The 19,850-nt window shown below is 36.7% G+C and overlaps 1 protein-coding gene across 3 annotated transcripts in view; it reads right to left on the bottom strand.

The window, feature by feature from the left end:
• The window catches only part of CTNND2 (catenin delta 2), a 913,492-nt gene that overhangs the window by 753,066 nt on the left and 140,576 nt on the right, over positions 1 to 19,850 (bottom strand). For all 3 annotated transcript variants that reach the window (XM_077879565.1, XM_077879568.1, XM_077879566.1), the window contains exon 2: positions 8,662 to 8,798. In XM_077879565.1, the coding sequence (XP_077735691.1) occupies positions 8,662 to 8,798 (137 nt within the window). The remainder of the gene's footprint in view (positions 1 to 8,661; positions 8,799 to 19,850) is intronic.

The following is a 19,850-nucleotide window of genomic DNA, read 5'->3' as shown; positions in this document are numbered from 1 at the left end:
TATTTATTCCCTCTAGAATATTCTACTTGTCAATTTCCTACTCTGTGCAAACCCTGTACAGGGCACTGATTATTATATCCCTGGAGCTCCTGCTTCCTATATCCTGCCTGTATATCTTATGAGTAATTAATTATGATATATTTTCCCAGAGAGTTTGTAAAGGTCTTTAAACTCTTTTTCAAAACTGTGCTCCAGGCAACTTCTGTCAAAGTAGACCTAATGATTTATGTACAAGGCAGTATGACATGTCATTTTTGTTTCATCTGAGAAAATTGAATCAACCTAAGAGATCAAAAAGATGGGAAAGTTCAATAAAATTATAATACTAAATAACTCACAATGTATCCATTTATATAGCCATTAGAAAAAGTTTTAATATAATAGTGATATGAAAAAATGCTCCTGATGTAATATTAAGTGTCCAAAGAAGTATAAAATATTTATATACAAAGGAAAAGAAAAATTTTGTACAGATAATTATATATTCACATAAAAATCTTAGAACAAACTCTTCCCAAATATTTGCAACAACCACTAGCTATAATATTATTTTCAAATAAAATTTTTATCTTCATTCCTTACTGAGCTTTTAACTTTTTCACAGTATGCATGAATTACTTTTTAGTGGAAAATCCACTGAAATTTTTTAAATGCCATATTTTAAAGAATATTTTAATATCATGTATATTTAATATTTTACATATTTAAAAGAAAAATGATTTCATATATGAATATTTAGCAATAAATTCTAATGCTAAATATAAAAGAGGCGTTAGAAATTCACTCTAATGTCACAGTAAAAAAAACCCACATATTAAAAAAAAAAAACCCACATATTAAACGCTTACCTTCTAATTTAACATATAAAAACTAAGTCCATTTTTCCCATCATAGCCTCCAGTCCCTAAAACACCCAACTCCTAATAGCTTCAGAGGGATCAGAGCAGACAGCATTCCAGAGAATTAATTCTTGGAATAGAGTTTGGGGTGATTAAAAAGGCAGGTAAATATAAATGTGACTTGAGAAGGGTTACAAAGTCAAATTTTAAGGGAAAATAAAGTTTTAGGAAAAAATTCAAAATAACTTACGGCAAGAACAGAATACACATAAAGGAGCATGGTGGGTAGGGGGAGGGAGTGAGGGAGATGATTCATCCACACTTCTAGGATTATTCACTCATGACTAGAACTCCTAGTACTAATTTCAAGGTTTTCCACAAGTAGTTTAGGACCTTTGTTGCTCCTGTATCTCTAGCTTCAACCATCATTTTTGTGGTGAAAAAGATCCAGAATCCACAAGAAACAGACCAGCTTCAAATCCAGCAGGTTCCATCATTCTGCTACCACCTGACCAGTCCCCTTCCTTCCTACATGGAGCTGCCCAGTTCTATTTACACTACTTGGTGTCTTTCTTTGCCTTGTTGCAAATCTAAACACACAGTTTGGTCCGTCTATCTGCACCCTGTCTGTATCCAGGATATCCATAAGGCTGCTGACTCCGAGATCTGTCCTTCCTTGTTCCAAACCACACCTTCTACCAGGAGCCAGTTCTACAGAATCCTAGCTTGTACCCTCATATCTCAGTCCACCTCTTGAAAACAAGGCCATCACAATTCCCACCATAGTTCATGTTCTAACATGAAAACGAGAAAAATATGCTTTTCTTTTCATTTTCCAGCTACATCTAACTTGAAACAAGAAATACAATAAAAAGTTATCAATCAAGCAGTTATTTTAATTTTAATATACGGAAAGAGCTCAACTTGTGGTGCTATGGCATATATAATTCTTTTTTTCTCTGACTAAATGAATATAAAGTTCACTATAGTCTTTGCAGATAATCCTTTCCTATCTTCTCGACCTTTCCTAAAGGTGTTTTAATTTCCTCTTTTTCATGGCTGATAATTTTGTCATTACTTTCATGAAATGCTTTTCCAAGATACAGTTTGGAAAGTGATTAATAGTTATAGGTCATTTTCCACATTGCGTTATCAGAAGCTATTATTGCATATTACAGTAACACTAATAATGCTGAAAGACTTGACAATGACATGTGACACTGGAAGAAGACCAGTTAAAGGAGTATTTTATAATGTGCTCCTTCCCAATCATATTCATTTTACACAGAGCTAGTGGAATCTAACAATTACAAATGTAGAAGCTAAATAAAAATAAATGTATGCAATCCTCACCATGAGTTGATGTAAAATATCATGATTTCTTTAGATTTTATATAAGATGAAGTTTTCAAAATGCTTTCTTTCCTAGTGCCTTCATAAGACATAACATGTAAAGTACTCTGTGCACTAGTTTTTGTCCATAGCGGGAGCTCAGATATCTCTTTACTCTTATTTTCCTCTATTAAGTATAATAACAATAGTGGTTGAAAACAAGAAAACTTCTATTTTACTACCCAGAAATCATTGATAGTTTAAATAATGTACTAAAAATTTCCTCTGAAATCAAGAACATGACTATAATTCTTGTGAAATATAAAGAACAAGAGAAGTTATTGGAGCAACAGAGTGTCCAGGGATATAAATACTGTTAACCTGAAGAATGTTTTTTATCAATATATAGCACCTGGAGCTTTTAAGTAAAATGACTAGAGAGTTTTCATGAAATTTCATCTACAGTCTTTAAAATATTTTATATCTTTTATATAAGTTTTTTAACTTCATTGCTAAATAGTTGAAGGCAAACTTCAAATCTGTGTATCTACCACCCAGAGGAAACACAGTTCTATGCACATAGCTGGTATTTGATAAACACTACTGAAAATACAATGAAGTAAAACATTTGCAATGCTGTTATATACATAGAAACTTCTATTTAACCTATTCATTATTAAAATACTTTTCTGGTAGAATTATTAACCCCCAAAACCATATGCTGCTGCTTGAGGGCTTACACTTTGGAATTGCATTCCCTTCTGCTGTGACACTTAAAAAAAAAAAAAAAAATATATATATATATATATATATATATATATATATATATATAAAATATATAAATCAGTCCTGGTGACACTATTTTTCCTTCTATTTGGACCATGATAAGCTTCAGAGTAGTGACTTTGGGAGCAGGGTAACTTAGAGTGAAGAGACATTTATGTGGAGAAGTTACTTTGCATGTATGACACAGAGACACATTAATCTAAGTCATAATAATTTACAAATACCAGTGAACAATATGAGCCATAAAGGTTTTTAAAAATAACCCATAATTTTTCTAGCCAATATTAGAAGATTGTTTAAGATGCCAACTTTGGAAATGTGTGATGATCAAATGGTCAACTGAAGGGAAAGAAATCTTATTGTGAAATAAATATATATTTTAGGAAAGTCATGGTTTTCTTAAGAGCAAAGTAGCACCTTGTTGACTTAAGACAAAATACAAAGACAAAGGTTATGTTATGTGAGAGAATGTAAATTCTTGTCTAATAGTATAGACCAACACTGTCACAGTTAAAACAGTGAAAACACACAGGTGAAGATGGGGATGACTACACCCATATAACCACAAGCCACCATCAGCAGGTTTCTCACAAGATGTAGCAATATCAGTCCTCTCTCTACTGAGGGTGACTGGAGTACTGTCACTGTTCCTCACCACTGTTCTGGAATCATCATCACTCATCACCACCTTTCACAGAGTCAACGAGGGTTCTCTCTCTTTCCTCGTTTTGATCTCATCTCCCAGATTCATAACCTAGGTCTCAACATGAACAATAATTACTTTTAAATTCTGGATTTAAGCACACAACTCTCAAGATACCACTTGACTCATACTCACATACAGACTCACTGCAAATATATTGCCCATACCAAGTTTTCTTTTACCTGCTTCCATTCCATGTCCATTCCAGGATCCATCATTATAACCACTGTCTTGCGTCCCTTACCTCCAATGCCTCCCTCCTTCACCTCTGCTCAGCCCAGCTCACCACTGGTCCTCATAAGTCCAGCTCAAACAAGCTGACTGTGCCCATCTAATGAGAGGGTAAGACCTACCACAGTTTCCAACACCAAGCCACTGGAGGACCTGAAACCATATATCTCGATTCTTTCCCATCCTCAGGGTTGAACTCTGTTCCAAAAGCCATTCTCTCTACTGGTAGATGGACCCCATGCACTCTCATCTACCCAGCGATTTTTTCCTCTGAGATTATTCCCTTTCTCTCAAGCATCATAAATTTCTCTTTCTATGAGTCAATGCTATCATCATAGGGATACCTTCCATTCTTAAAATAAAATCCCTTCACTGTTTCCATTCCTTTAAGCCACCACACTTTATGGGCTGCCATTTGTAATGAATAGTTTTCAATCACCCCTCTTAGTTATTTATCCAAATCACATGACCAGAGTCATCACATGCCCAACCTCTATCCTCCACTCCTCTTCTGGTAAAGGACACTCACTTACAGGAGAGGAAATAGGAATTAGGTTCCTCTTTCTTAATGCCCCATAGTGAAACCTGGTTACTTGGAAATGAAACAGGTATGTCTGAGATACAGAAAATTACATATAGAGTAATAACATAAATCCTGGTCCTATTTCTGTTGATATAAAAGTGTAAAATCCACCAGTTAAAAAGCAATCAGGATGGGAAATTTGAACAAAGAAAAACAAGTCAGTGAACACCTTTTCATCGAGCAATCCATGCCTGCTGGGTTGAAGGATTCTAGGACTCGTTTACAAAATCTCAACACTCCATACATGTCATGCGGACATGTTGACTTAGGGCTTGTCATGACTTAAGTTCATTCTATGGTTATAAACCAGAATTTATTTCTGTGCAATGTTAACTGCCTGCCTAAAAACTTATGTTCTCAATTTCAATAACACTTTTTTTCCAATAAACTGTCAAAATGAGTTTTCTTTATGCATGTACTTTATTACCCTTTATTGTACTTTGCATATACAAAGTGCTCAATACATTTAATGAATGAGTAAATAAATTATGCAACCAATTGTTTGCCAGTTAGCTTAGAATTAATGCCTCCTATGATAAAGAATGACTTCTCGGGGATCCCTGGGTGGCTCAGTGGTTTGGCATCTGCCTTCGGCCCGGGAGTGATCCTGGAGACCTGGGCTCCCTGCGTGGAGCCTGCTTCTCCCTCTGCCTGTGTCTCTGCCTCTCTCTCTCCCTCTCTCTATCTCATGAATAAATAAATAAAATCTTAAAAAAAAAAAGAATGACTTCTTTCCCACAGAGCTGATGTTCAAGGAGACAAGCTTAAAGTAGCACATAAGAGTGATGCTATAAAATTTCTTCCCTGAGGTCCTCTAACTTAGTAAAAATAATTTTTAGTAAAAAAGCTATTTTATATTAGCACCTAAGAAGGATCAGGAAAGCAATATTCAAGTGAAAAATTTACAAATACGTTATGTACGTAACTATTAAAAATCATAAAGGATATAAACTTTTAAAGTCGCTTTTCCTTCATCTCAGCTAATTTTTTCCCAATATATTTAACTTAGCTTTAGCTCCACAGATAACAGTCTAGACCACAGAAACCTTAATAGTTTAGGACAAAAAAAAAATTGTTTGCTTATAGTAGGCTACCCCAAGGAAGTCCAGGGACCTTGCTGCTTGTGGATTTTGCCTTCACATGGGCAGCTGCTGCCCATAGGAGCTGATGCCTGAGCCTCTGATGCAGGTGCTTCAAGCTGTTCTACTCAGCTTCCAGGACAGACTTTCATGCCTGCTCACATTAGTTACTGGTCACAAAGAATCTCATCTTTGCATACAAAAATGGACAATGGGCTTGTTTTGACTATTAGAAAAAAACTCTTCACAGTAAGTTTTTTTAATGAAATTCTCATCAAGGATTTGGAGAGGCCATTTTATTTCCATAATATATTTTTGCTGTCAGCAGCTTATCCACTCTCTCAACTACAGACATCACTATCTCAGCTCAAATGGCATTTCCTATTATCCAAATCCAACGAATATCTATTCCAGTCTCCCAGTTCTTTCTCCCAATTTGGATTGTCTTCCCTATCCTCTATATCTTCTGCCTATTCCTACTTCCAACTAATTGTAAACATATATAGTAACCAATGTTTATAGTTTGATTTATTTCCTCCTACACTTTTCCAGATGTTCATAAATATTATAAACAACACAAAATATTTATTATTATTTTTTAAAAACAGTATAATATAATGCTAAAACATTTCATTTCTAAAATCCTCATGGAGTTTTTCTAAGGTGTAATATATAACTCCAACTCATTTTAATTAATAACTACATAAGAAGGATATAGCTTTTGTATAAAATATTTTACATAGAAGATAGGTCTTTTTTAAATTCTTCATCAATCAGTACTGCTCCACTTTTTTACTATCCCAGATAATTTTGCAATAAACACCAATATACATAAAATCTTATGTTCTAGATCACCCATTTCTATACTACATATGTCTAAGTATGACTAATCAAAGGCTATTGAACACTGTAAATGCCACTTCATAGCAACATATCATTTTAAACAAAGATTACAGGATTGCACATTCCCATATGGAGTGACAAAAATGTGAATTTCCTCAAACGTTAACCCTTAGCTAGATTACAGAATATACTATTTTTTAATGTTTGTCTATTTGGTAGATTAAAGAAAATATTTTCATCTTGATTTTTATATCCCTGATTAGTAGAGTAGAAAGCATTTCCATATAGTCATTAACTTTTTGCATTTTTCTTCTATGAACTGCTGTTCATGTTTTTTGCCTAGTTTTCTATTCTGTTATTTTATTTTTTTATCTCATTAACATTAGGAAGCACTAATATATTAATTATATCAATACTTTGTCATATTTTTGGCACACATTTTCTCTTATCCAATTTTTTCTACTATTTTGGATTGAATATGTCCTTGAGATTCTGAGCCCTCAGTTACATCCTTTTTAAAAATTTTTTTTAAACTTTTTTTTAAAAGATTTTATTTATTTATTCATGAGAGACACAGAGAGAGAGAGAGAGGCAGAAACACAGGCAGAGGGAGAAGCAGGTTCCATGCAGGAAGCCCGACGCAGGACACAATCCCGGGGTCTTCAGGATCACGCCCTGGGCTGAAGGCAGGGGCTAAACAGCTGGGCCACCAGGGCTACCCCCTTCAGTTACATCCTATAGAGAAAATATTCTTTCCAGTTTGAACCAACTGGGCATGACAGTGATGAAAATGTTTAGTAAGATAAAAATCTATTAAAATTTCCTTGTAACTCTCATACATTTATGATTCCCATATGATCTTTAAAATAGTTTGATTCAGTTTGCCAAAGAAACAATCAGTGACAAGATATTACTACAATAGCCTTAAGTTTATATCTTAATTTGAGGAAAAGTAATATTATGATGATAACTAGGCTTTTCTACACAGGATATACCCTGTCATTTATTCTTAATTACTTCATGTCTTTTAATAAAATGTTATAGTTTTCATCAGACAGGTCTTGTCATTTCCTTGTTAAATTTATTCCTCCTACTTTGTATTTTGTCAATACTCTAAAGTTAGTGGTTCAGCAAGACTTCTAGATATATGAATAAGATACCATGACATAAACCAACTTTAACAAAGCAGTATCCTGAGTGTGGGAACTGATATGAACCTTTGCTCCCTTCTTCTATTACTCCTTAAAAATAATCAGCAATCTCATGAGAGGGCTTTGGAAGCAAACTAATCTAGTAATACAGCCTGTGCTTCAACCCAATTCCTTGCTTACTGACCATTTTCACAGCCCAGATGATCCAATTAATCTATTCAACTTTCCTTTGTGTAACTACTTAGCAGCACACTTCCCTCCCTGGTGACGCACGTCTGACTGACAGCATCACCAATCCCTTACTTCAGTGGACCTTCTCTCAGCTACTCTACTGAGAGCTTCGCCACTACTGTTGCTCACTCAGCACTCCTTGAATCATACCCAAACACAGGACGCTTTCAGTATTTAAAAAAATTATGATTTATATCCTGCCACATGCTAAAAGAAGTGAAAAAAATCTTGATTTTCCAGCTTTCTTTGATTATTTATCACCTTTTATTTATAAGAAACATGACTTTGAAGGAGTAATTTTTTTTTAATCTAAGACTTCAGATTTTATTAGCCATTTATAAAGCAAAGTAATGCTGGAGGAAGAATCATGCAGACTTTAATTCATTTTACAGGGCAAATTCTAAGATACTTTCTTCCTGATCCAGCCCAGAAACACCAGAGAGACCAATTTGCCTTGACCCAACACAGGATTCATCTGCTGTCATTATACTAATTTTTTATACTTACGGATATATTTTGATTGTTGGTTAGACTTTATATATATTTTTTTGACTTTATATTTTCTAAAGGCCAATTATTTGGCCTCAGGCACATAACAGTTTTACGCTGTATTGGTCCATCACCAAATCTACCAAGACTTCACCAACAGGGAATTTTGCCTATAAAGTGTTTCCTCCTACCAAGGAATATTTTTTTTTCAAGGAAAATAGCCTAAATCATGAATAAAAACATAAATTCAAAAGCAACTATAATCATGTCAAAATATTTTTATGATAAGTGAAAATCATGATTTTCTTCCAACATAACAGTCCTCGTTGTTCATCTGAAGGAACTGTTTCTAATATGTTCCCCTAAGTATGTCACAAAAGTGGGATGTCGCTACCTGTTCTTTGACCGAGGCGAGGATAGCAGAAGTGGTTTCCGTCTCGGAGCCATCTCCGTTGGAGGTGGTCAGGCCAGGGCTCAAGGAGCTGGTCTTCTCTGAGGTGGAAGAAGGCTGGTCTGGAACAGGCATAGCTCCTGCAATGCAAAAGGACATGCTTAATATGATGGGAGGTTGCCACTGCATACAGACACAACTATCAGGCAACTAAACAGCACTCTTTGGAAAAATGAAAACTATAAACTACAAAGAGAGCACACGACTACAAAGAAAGCATCATCATCAAACAGGAAATAATACAGGTAAATGGAATGATTTCTCCTGTATCACCCCAAACAAATTCCAGGACACACTCACAACTTGGTGTTTTTGTATTTGAGGTAAGTGGAAGAAGAGATACTAAGAAGCAAAAGGCAAGGAAGGTAACAAGAAAGAATAAAGAAATGAAATACTGAGTCTAACAACAACAACAACAACAACAAAAACAGTTGAACTACCATTTTATTTGAACCCAATTCATAAATGGATGTACATGGACAGCTTAGCAACAGCATCCCAGTTGTTTCTTTCTTACTATCTTTCCCAAACAAGTAAGACCAAAGTATTTATTACATATATTACCTAGCAATGCTTATCAGCAGAGGAAATAATTAACTAGGACAATTTTTACCAGAGCCCTACAAAATCAATATTCAAATAAAAGCCTAGGAGTAAATAAAGGTTGCTTTCTTGCCTAAAGCTATCCTATTACATGTCCCTCCAAGAACTAGTATTATGTGAATGTTAAAATGTATTTCCTATTATAGTGTAACTAGGCAGACTGGGTTTTTCAGTAGGAAACATAAATTCCATAGGAACCTTAGCATTGTGAGTAGTTAATAATTTAGGGCTATGGTCACTAAAAAGGGTTCTGTTATAGAACTGTCCTTAAAATATATAAAAAGATTGGTCATCTAATGTTATCATTGGACATTCCAACTTAGTTTTGTTTTCATTTTTAAGTAATTTTAAAAATAATATTACCAATGAGAATTAGAATAGTATTGGAAAGATAAATCCATTACAAACAGAATATATAGGAGGATTCGGGAAAATAATATTAATAAGCAGAATGTGAGCAAAGGATAAATATCAAATTTAACCTAGTGTAGCAAAATGCAACCCTGGCTAAAAAAGCAGAAGGTATTTTAGGTGAAATGAAGTGATTTAAATAATTACAGTGGTGGGGTTGGGAAGACAAGAGGAAAATAGTTTTGTGTTCATCTTGCTATCATATGTAGCATCTTATCTGATCAAGCCTCATAATTATAAGGATTTGGATAAACAGATCAACAAATGTTGTCCCCAGGTGACATAGCCCGAAAACCAAACCTTTCTCATTAGGGAAGTTTGAGAGATGGGTAAAAGGGGAGAAAGCAAGAAGAAAGGAAATGGCAGTTCTTGTGTGCAAAGTCACCCCTCTCTGTGACCCTGGAGTGGAGAGGTACAGCGGAGATCACTCTATCTATGTCAGAGGCTTCCAAAGGGCCTGAAGCTGAGAAAGGAGAAGTCTTGCATGTTTTAAGATTTTATTTATTTATTCATGAGAGAGGCAGAGACACAGACAGAGGGAGAAGCAGGTTCCCTTCAGGGAGCCCGATGCAGGACTAGATCCCAGAATTCCAGGATTATGACCTCAGCCAAAGGCAGACACTCAAACACTGAGCCACCCAGGCATCCCGTCTTATAGGTTTTAAATCTTCACTTTTGTGTTTTCTAAATTTTATTGGGGCCATGTGAATCCAGTTCTGGACTAGTATTATTGCCAACCTGTTTTTTGACAAAGAACTTGTCCAAGGTCCCAAAGTTATTTATATAACCAGGCCTAGAACTCAGATTTTCTCCCTTTTTATTCCTGTTTTAGAGTCCTTTAATGTGGCGGCCTATTTTCCATAACCTGTTCTGCTGGCTGTCTCATAAATACTAGTCTATACATCAATTTTTTATATATATAAAATGTTACTCTTAAAAGTATGAGAGTAACCTGTCACAGTAAAATATGGGATTTAATAGGCAATGAATCAAGGCATATCCTTGGGCACTAGACAACTTGGATCTACACACTATAAGGAATAACCAAGTCTGTTTATGTACCCCCATTTCTCCTTAGAGCAGCAATAACAGAACAAAAGAGAAAGCTTCAAGGTTTAGCCACCATACAGAGCTACTGCAACCCAAGGCAACCTCTATGCCTGAATGGAAATGACTTGGAATAATTTCCACGGCTCATAACTTTTCACATCCAGACTTAATTCAACCATTGACCATCCCCGTGTATGAATGGTTAAGACTGTCCAACCTCAACTGCCGATCCTCTTAGCTCACAGCACAAGAGGAGGAGGACCCTATGAAGACCAAGCCGTGGGCTGCCTAATGGTTAAGTGTAAAAAGCTTTAAGCCTTCTGACTTTGCAGTAAATGGCCAAGAACTTTAGTTTTAATTAGAACTAATCCACTAAATTAGTAATTAATCTGTACTAAATCCAGGAAATCCAGAAAATGTAAGGAGACAAGAGAAAAACAAAAAAAAAAAAAAAAAAAAAACAAAGGAAGAGCAATCCTCAGTAATTCTGGCATCTGAGATAAGTATATTTACTTTGGTATTTTTGTATGTTTCTTTGACAGAATTTTTTTTTCTGATTTAACTCACTCTGTATAATGAGATTTACATATAATAGAGTACTACTAATATAGCGTTTTTTAAAATTTTTGTCCAGCAACATATAATGAACTATTTCTTATGTTAGGAAAAATTATTCTACGGTTTATAAACGTAATGATGTGCTCACTTAGGCAGCACGTATACTAAAAATGCAATGAATAGTATTCATAATGTATCATAATTTACATATCTTTTTAATTTTTATGACATTTTCACACATGTGACATTTTCAGTAGATAAATTCCTACATGTGGTACTGATGGAATGAGGAGCTGGAACATGTTTCAGACTTTTGAGAGTCAAAACAAATTTTCCTGCTGCCAGGCTGGTTCAACTTATCTGCCCACCAGCAGTGCTGTGAGAACGTCCCTTCCCCACAATGTTAACAACACTGGCCTTAACTACTCTCTCCTGCTTTTACCAATGTGACATAGAAAAATTCATCCCTTTGATTTTGTTTCTCTTTGGCAATGAGAACAGTGGACATTTTCCAACAGATTTACTGATCCTACATAACAACACTTCTTCATTCCCTTTATACAACTACTATGTAAGAAGTCTTTCTATCACTAGCAGAATGCTTAATCTGCAAATATCTAAGCTGAAATTTAGACTTGGTAATAAGAAGTTCTATGTCCAGAAAATACAAAACAAGTCATGCTGTATTACACCCTCACATGCATGAGCCGTGTTACAGATTCAACTGAGTTCACTCATACCCCCACCCATGATCCCACCCCTGTCCCAAATCCACATGCTGAAGCCCTAATCCCCAAAGTGACTGTATTTGGACATGGGGCCTTTGGGGGGGGGGGGTATTTAAGGTTAAATGCAGTCATGAGGGTGGGGTTTATAAAGGTGGGATTGTTGTCTTTACAAAAAGAGTATAAGACTGGAGCTCTTTCTCTCCATCTATGAGGACATAGAGAGAAGCTAGAAGCCAGAAAGAGTGTTCTCACCAAACATATATCATGCCAGCACTTTGACCTTGGACTTCTGGCCTCCAGAACTCTGAGAAAATACACTTCTGCTGTTTAAGCCCTTCTGTCAGTGGCATCTTATGGTAGTGGGGGAAGACTAATACAAGCAGGACTGGATCGGTCTCAGCTTCTTTCTCTTATTTCCCCCATGAGATGAGTATGGGGGAGCCTGGGAATTGATGGTAGCAGGGCGGCACCATCATGTACAGCTCTCTGTCAATACCTTCACCCAAGATAAACTACAAGTGTCAGAGAAAGGCATGCGCTGCTTCAAATAAGCAACCTGGATAAATCAAAGCTTAGAAGATGGTTGTACCCAATTTATGTGAAGTAGGTCTGCAAAAAAAAAAATGCTTTCTTTCAAAGATGATATAATAAGAAATTCAGAAAAGTTGGCTGGATGATAATACGAGCAAAAGCAGGTAGCCCTCATATACAGAGTGTCCTTCTCAACTTTAACGTATGTCCCTTATGTAATAAGATTTCATGAAATCCAAATAAATACTCTAAACTTTTATTTCCCAAACATGAGTCACTATAAATTTACATTATACTTGGTAACCTGTTAAAATCTTATGTATACTTTAAAAGGCCAAACTCTCTTGCTCTTAATTCAAGGACTGCATTCAAAGCTATATTTTATTGACTTCCATCACCCAAAAGAGAGTAAAATTCTTATTGTATATTTTATAATGGAAACTTGTTATTTTTTAAATTAATTAATTAATTAATTTATTCATGAGAGACATAGAGAAAGAGACAGAGACACAGGCAGAGGGAGAAGCAGGCTCCTCACAGGGAGCCCAATGCAGGACTCGATCCCGGACCCCAGGATCACGACCTGAACCGAAGGCAGATGTTCAACTGCTGAGCCACCCAGGCACCCCAAAATTTGTTCTTTCTTTAGCCACTTCTGTCTAGCAACTGATGACTTTATTGGAAGAGGTCATCATGAAGACATGACAATGAGTTAACCCTTGAGTTGGACCTAGGCAATTGGAGGCTCCCTACTGCCCCTCTGTGTATGGGATGTGTGTCTGCTTGCCTTCCCCATGCCCAGAAGCTGTTCTAAGAATATATCCCTGAGGTAGAAATGTAGTGTTGAGGTTATCCACACGAGGTATGGGACTGAATCCAGTTAAGGCCTACATAATCTTTAAAGATTCTGGCCAGTGGCTGCAGAAATCTACCTGTCCTGTAGCCACCCAAGATGAGCCTTGTAAATAAATTCACTTGCCTCTTCAACCTGCTGCCTACCAATCTAGAGTGATCGTCTTTCAGTCTCTCCCTAATCTCTTGAGTATAGAGACCAGTTTGCAGACCAACAGATTGACATCGGATATGGCCATCTTCAAAAAATTAACTGATGGATTCTGGTGTCTCACAATTAACCAATTCAATGATCCATCTAGCATTCTTAGACCACCATTACTTGATTTCCTCCTCTCTGATTCAGGGATAGCTCCTTTGGCTGTGATGAGGTCTTTGCTTCTGTTGAACTGCCCACCCCCAATCTGTAACCCATGACCTCTTAATCTTTTCAACTGTCTTCTCATTCTGTCACTCCCAGGCCCTCACGCTATGTTGTCAGAGACCTGTTTCTTCCTTCTCCCAGGTCCCACCTACTTAAAATTCCAGAATCTCCAAATCCCTTACATATTGTGGGACTCAATAAATATTTCATTAGCTAGACTTGCACTGTCTGATATGGTATCTTCTAGCAACATATGGCTATTAAAATCTCAATAACATTACAAAGCCAGTTTATTAGTTGCATTATTCACATTTCAAGTGTTCAATAGCCACATGTGGCCAGTGGCTATTGTACTAGAAAATAAAAATGTAGAAGAACGTCATCATTGCAGAAAGTTCTACTGATCTATACCCAATGGTCAATCTTTGATGTAATCTTTCTTCTGTAGTTTTAATCCTTGGCAGTAAGTCAGGAGAAGGGGTCAGAATATAAACATATTTCGAAGGGAGAACTGTCAGGATTACTGATAGGCTGCATGTGGTAGTGAGGCCAGGAGAGAAGAATCTAGATGATTCCAGGGTTTGGTTTGAGTGACTAGCCATTAGTCACAATGTTGACACTGTGGGTAAAATATATTTCGGGCAATGGAAGGTGACCTAACATGCAAACTTACAACCCAAAACACATCTATCTGTGACTCTTCTTTGCTGTTAACATCTCAGCAGCTGAAACCAGCTCAAGTCAGAAGCTACACTCTGATATGAATTGGGCAATGGAAGATTGATGACTTCTAAACACTATATATCACATTTCTCCCCCCGCCCTTTTTCTTTTTCATTAGGCAGGTCCCTTTTTATCTTTTACTTTAGAGTTGCTAGAAACTTCTAGAACTTTTCTCATCTTTGTTTAGCTTTAGCCAATGGCTTCAACTTAAGACTCTCAGACATTAACTTCCTTGAATCTCACACCAAACTAACAAACCCCACATGTGTGTGGCAACATCTAAAGTTATTTCCAGGGGTGCCTGGCTTGCTCAGTGGTTGAGCATCTGCCTTTGCCTTCGGTTATGATCTAGGGTCCTGGGATTGAATCCTGCATCAGGCTCCCTGCAGGGAGCCTGCTTCTCCCTCTGGCTACGTCTCTACTTCTATGTGTCTCTCATGAATAAATAAAATCTTTAAAAAAATAAAACAAAATAAAAGTAAATTATTTCCTTCCTTCATGTGTCCACTCTCTTCAAGACAGTGATGCTCCCTGTTCTTGATCCTATGTTCTAAAACACAAGTATATTAGTGCAATAGAATTTTGGATTTACCTCATCATTAGGCATAATTTTCACAATTTTCTATTATGGTTACACCCAAGGGAGTAACAAAACTGGCCATTATAATACTCCAAATATTACTATCATTTGTCACACACACATTTATGTATCCAACTTGATATTTTAAAATTGAATATAATTGAACACGTGGGATTTTTATAACCTTCCACCCCACAGGCAATATGTGTAAGATTATGATCATGTACAACTCAAGAATAAACAGAAACATAAGCATATTACTAATATTAGGTTGCAGAGATTGTGTAGATTCATATAAATTAGTAACATGAAAGATACCTCATTTGTATAATCATTCTGGTCACTAAAACTGCAATTCTGTATTTGCAACTAAGATGTCATGAATATCAAAACCCAACACAATAGGCAGAGAAGGAGGCACAGCAGTGTCCTCTCTCAGATGCATTCCTGACACATAAACATATATCCATCCTTGCTTCTTCTTTTTAAAGAGAAATTTAAAATTAGAGCTTATCCTAATAATATACACAGTATAATAATTAATAGCTGTCAAAACTCAATATAATTAGACCAAAAACTCAATCTCTCTTGGTCTATGTCCAATTCCCCACATCTGGCTCACTATCGACTATATACCAGCCAGTTAATAAACATTTGTTGAAGTATTAGTGTAAAATTAATAATGGTTGCTTAGTAGAGCATGTAACATAAGTAAAATGGGCTTTGCATTAGAGCATTTCTCTAAATGATATTTGAAATGACACCCTTTTAATTTCCACTCAAGAAAGCTGCTTTTCTGAAACCTTATTAGTACTAGTGTATGGCTTGGCCTCAGTCGAATGCCAAAGAAGGGATAGCCTGGGTTGCTGGCTTCTTAGGTAGAGCCATCAATCAAGCAGGATCTGAGGCCTCTGGGACTCGATGCTTGCAACTCACAACTTACAAACAGAATCTGGCAATATTTATGGAAAGCACCCTGCAAGGAAGAAGTATCGAGACATATTCAGAATATGCAACTACAGGCAAAGCCAGGAGGTAGAGAAATGTCCAATTCTACCTGATAGTTTGGGGGTGAGGCATGGGATGTTAATCACAGAATCAGAGACACGAGGTCCCTTGTTGCTGTCGTGGAAGATATGATGACAGAGGGGAGAGACATGGGATCAGAGTGACATTCACATGTGGAACACAAGGGGCTGACTTCTACCTGTGTGTTCAGAGAAGTGGGAACGGTGGGAGTGGAACATAGCATGGAGGCTCAGGAAATTTACTTTGTGCCGTTGCGTGAGCCATTAATCACTGAGGAGGATGGGACCAACTTAACTATCACCACAGACTTAAGGCCACCTGAGTATTATTCTTAGTGATATAAACTGTGTCTGAAAGTCAAAAGGAAGCTTCTGTGGAGACTATAGAGTAAGAAGGAACTGCAGCACTCATGCATGGGACATATATATAAGCAGCCAAGTTGTAGCAAAACAAGGTCAGTGAGGACAGGACGGGGTCTTCTCTTGGTGTCTCATGGTCCTGTCTCCTAAAGCATCATCTCAGGCATTTTCAATTATGACATTATGACATTAAATGTAACGTTATGTCAACAATTTATCGATCTTGTTGCCCCTCCGGGCTCCAGCCACACTTATAACCTGGCCAAAGGCAGGTACTTAGGCCACCTGGAGGTAAGGTCAGATCCCCACATGTAAGATGTTAATGCTGGGATCTCACGGATTCTGCAACCATGATCAGCGTGCCCAAACCTGAATGGAGGGAAAAGCTGAGAGAAGAAGTGGCTTGACAGGATGACACTGGAAAGGCAGATGGTTACTGGTAGAGAGGAAAGGATCAGAATAAATCTATAAAGTGAGATGACAGGGGCAGGGAAGACAGCACTGGGGCTGGCATTCAGGGAGCATCAGAGGCGAGCCTGGAAACAGTGGAGGTGTGGGTGGATTGCAGCTAGCTGCTATGCTGTTGGGACTTAGTAAGGCTTTCATTTGCAAGTGACAAAAAATCCATCCCAAATGGCTTAAAGAAAAAGGGGATCAACAGTCATATTGAAAAACATCCCAATTCCAAAAACATTAAAAGATTTTTAAAATCCCAGAAGATGTATGATCATTATAGCTCATCATGATAAATGCGCTGCTTGAGGAAGGTTCACATTGCTAAGCTAACAGTGCGGAGGAAGGGACCGATATTGTAGAATTGTTTTAAAAGACTGCAGAGAAGAAGAAATACATGTGTGGAATGATGAAATTAGAAATATTCAAATTAATGACTGTGGGTAGCATATAATATTAAAGTAGCCAACCCATACATATTTCTACCAATCCACCTTTGTCTACTTGTACAGCGGGAATGTATCTGAGTGAAATTAATGATTATGATTTTTAAAAAGCTAAAGTTTCAGGGCACAACTTCAGTAAAAAACTGACCCACTTCTGAAATCAATAACCCATCCTCGCTCCCTCAAACATGACAAGGACGTCTCACCAGCCAATTTCATGGGTCTGCTAAGCTGGAGGGACATTTCTCCTTAGGCCAGAGAAATGAAGTCCAAGGTTCTATAATTACAGATCCATCACGGTAACAGTAAACTGAAGAGAAATTGAAACAGGCACAATACCTTTAACGTTGGCTCTCCCTGAATAGAGGAAAAGTTCTAAAACATTCAATAATAAAGAGGCTCAGCGGTAGACTGACTTCTTCTGGCTGAAACTTCAAAGAAGCATGCTTAGCACCACTCCCGATATAGAGCTGGTCACACACAGTGACTGCCCAGAACACACTGTCACTGCCAAATGCCCCAGGCACCGACATCCCCCTTCACATAGCCTCTAAAGATTCGCCACCATCTCCGACATTGTGTCTTTGCAAGATGCTGAACAACAGCGTCTAAGCCAGCAAGTGAAAAACAGTGTGCCTCCTCAAACACTCTCCCTAACAATACTTTAAACAAATACACAGTTTTCCATTTCATGTTCTCCTACTTAATCACAGATTGACATGATAAAAATCTGGTACCAAAAAAATCATGCTCTAAAGCCAGTCCACAACAATTTTACTATTGTGAACTACCAACGCTGATTGTCACAATCTATTAAACAGAAAGTCCCCAAATGCCAGCCACACACTGGCCGGCAACATGTTCTCACTTCATAGTACTTCAAAGTATCCATTCAAATTATGGCAATTTGCCCTTCATATTGATTCCAAATACATATCTGCCACTTGACAATTTTGCAAGATACTAGACCTCTACCACACATTTTTTCCCCAGAGTAACTATCAATGGAGAGTCAAAAACAAAATCTTGCACTGTAAGAAGTATCTGCACTCCTTAGAAAACATGTTTAATCCATCGAAGCAGGGAAACTGTCCATCAGTGTTTTAAATTTGATTCTAGAACAGTTTCAACTACACCTACACAACTTCAGTTGCTACCACTGACTTAGAAATATTTTAAATAAATCTCTCTACAAGTCTTAAAGGAAAAAATACATAAAACAAAAATTGAATGGAGCCATAATAATTTTTGATACTTACTAAAATATGTTGACATTTTTATGCATACATGAGAAATTTTGAAATTTTAAGTGATATAATTAGCTTACTATAACACATACATCAAGAAAAAGGTAAAGCCTTGCTTAGAAAGTAAATCTAAATCCTATGTGTAAAGAGGTTTCACTGTACTTGTAAAGGTTACATAGCAAAGAATCTCTCATTTTTTTGGAATATATATTTATTAAATACATGTTGGGAGTTCAAATATTTTGGCATGTGATCAATAAATAATTTTAAACAGATGAATGACTGGATATTATGAAAAGGTGACTATCAATCCCTAACTCTGCTTTTTTGCCAATTTCTTTTCCATGTACTAGTTTCTGTGAGTTAAGCATTTTTCGATTCCACATATAGGTGATAATATTGTATTGTATTTGACCTATTTCACTTAACACGATGCCTTCGAGGTTTATCCATGTTGTCACAAATGGCAGGATTGCCTTCTTTCTCATGGTTGAATAATATTTTACATACACACACATACTCCCCACATTTTCTCTATCCATTCATCCAAGTGTCCATTGATGGACACATAGGCTGTTTCCATATCTTAGCTACTTAGTATCCATATCTTATGCTGCAAATAATGTGGGAGTGATCTCTCTTCAAGATCCTATTTTCATCTTCTTTCAATATATACTCAGAAGTGGAATTGCTGGGTCATATAGTAGTTCTATTTTTAATATTTTGAAAATTTTCCATAATGTTTTCCATAGTGGCTGCACCAATTTACACTCCCACCAACAGTACACAGCAGTTCCTTTTTCTCCACACCTTTGCCAATACTTGTTATGTCTTGTCTTTTTGATGATGGCCATTCTAAGAGATGTGAGGTTTTGACTGCACTTCCCTGATGACTAGTGATGTTGGCACCTTTTCATGTACCTGTTGGCCATTTGTATGTCTTCCTTGAAAAAATATCTCTTCAACTCCTCCGTCCATAAAATGACATTTTAAACTACAGAGTCCATCAAACAAAAAGCTAATTCCAGCCACAGAGAAACACAAGTCATCTTCACTCTATAACTTGTCAAGTGAGTGTTATACTTCCCTTAAAGGCAATTTTCAGCAAAGCTGTTTGAAGAGAAACTCCTCGGTTTCCAGTTATTCTATACAATCATAACATATTTTAAGTCTCAGATATGAGTAAATAGGTCTGTTT

Source organism: Canis aureus, chromosome 31, assembly GCF_053574225.1.
Source record: "Canis aureus isolate CA01 chromosome 31, VMU_Caureus_v.1.0, whole genome shotgun sequence".
Taxonomy (NCBI): domain Eukaryota; kingdom Metazoa; phylum Chordata; class Mammalia; order Carnivora; family Canidae; genus Canis; species Canis aureus.
The sequence above is the reverse complement of the archived record's forward strand: the minus strand, read 5'-3'. Positions and strand labels throughout refer to the sequence as shown.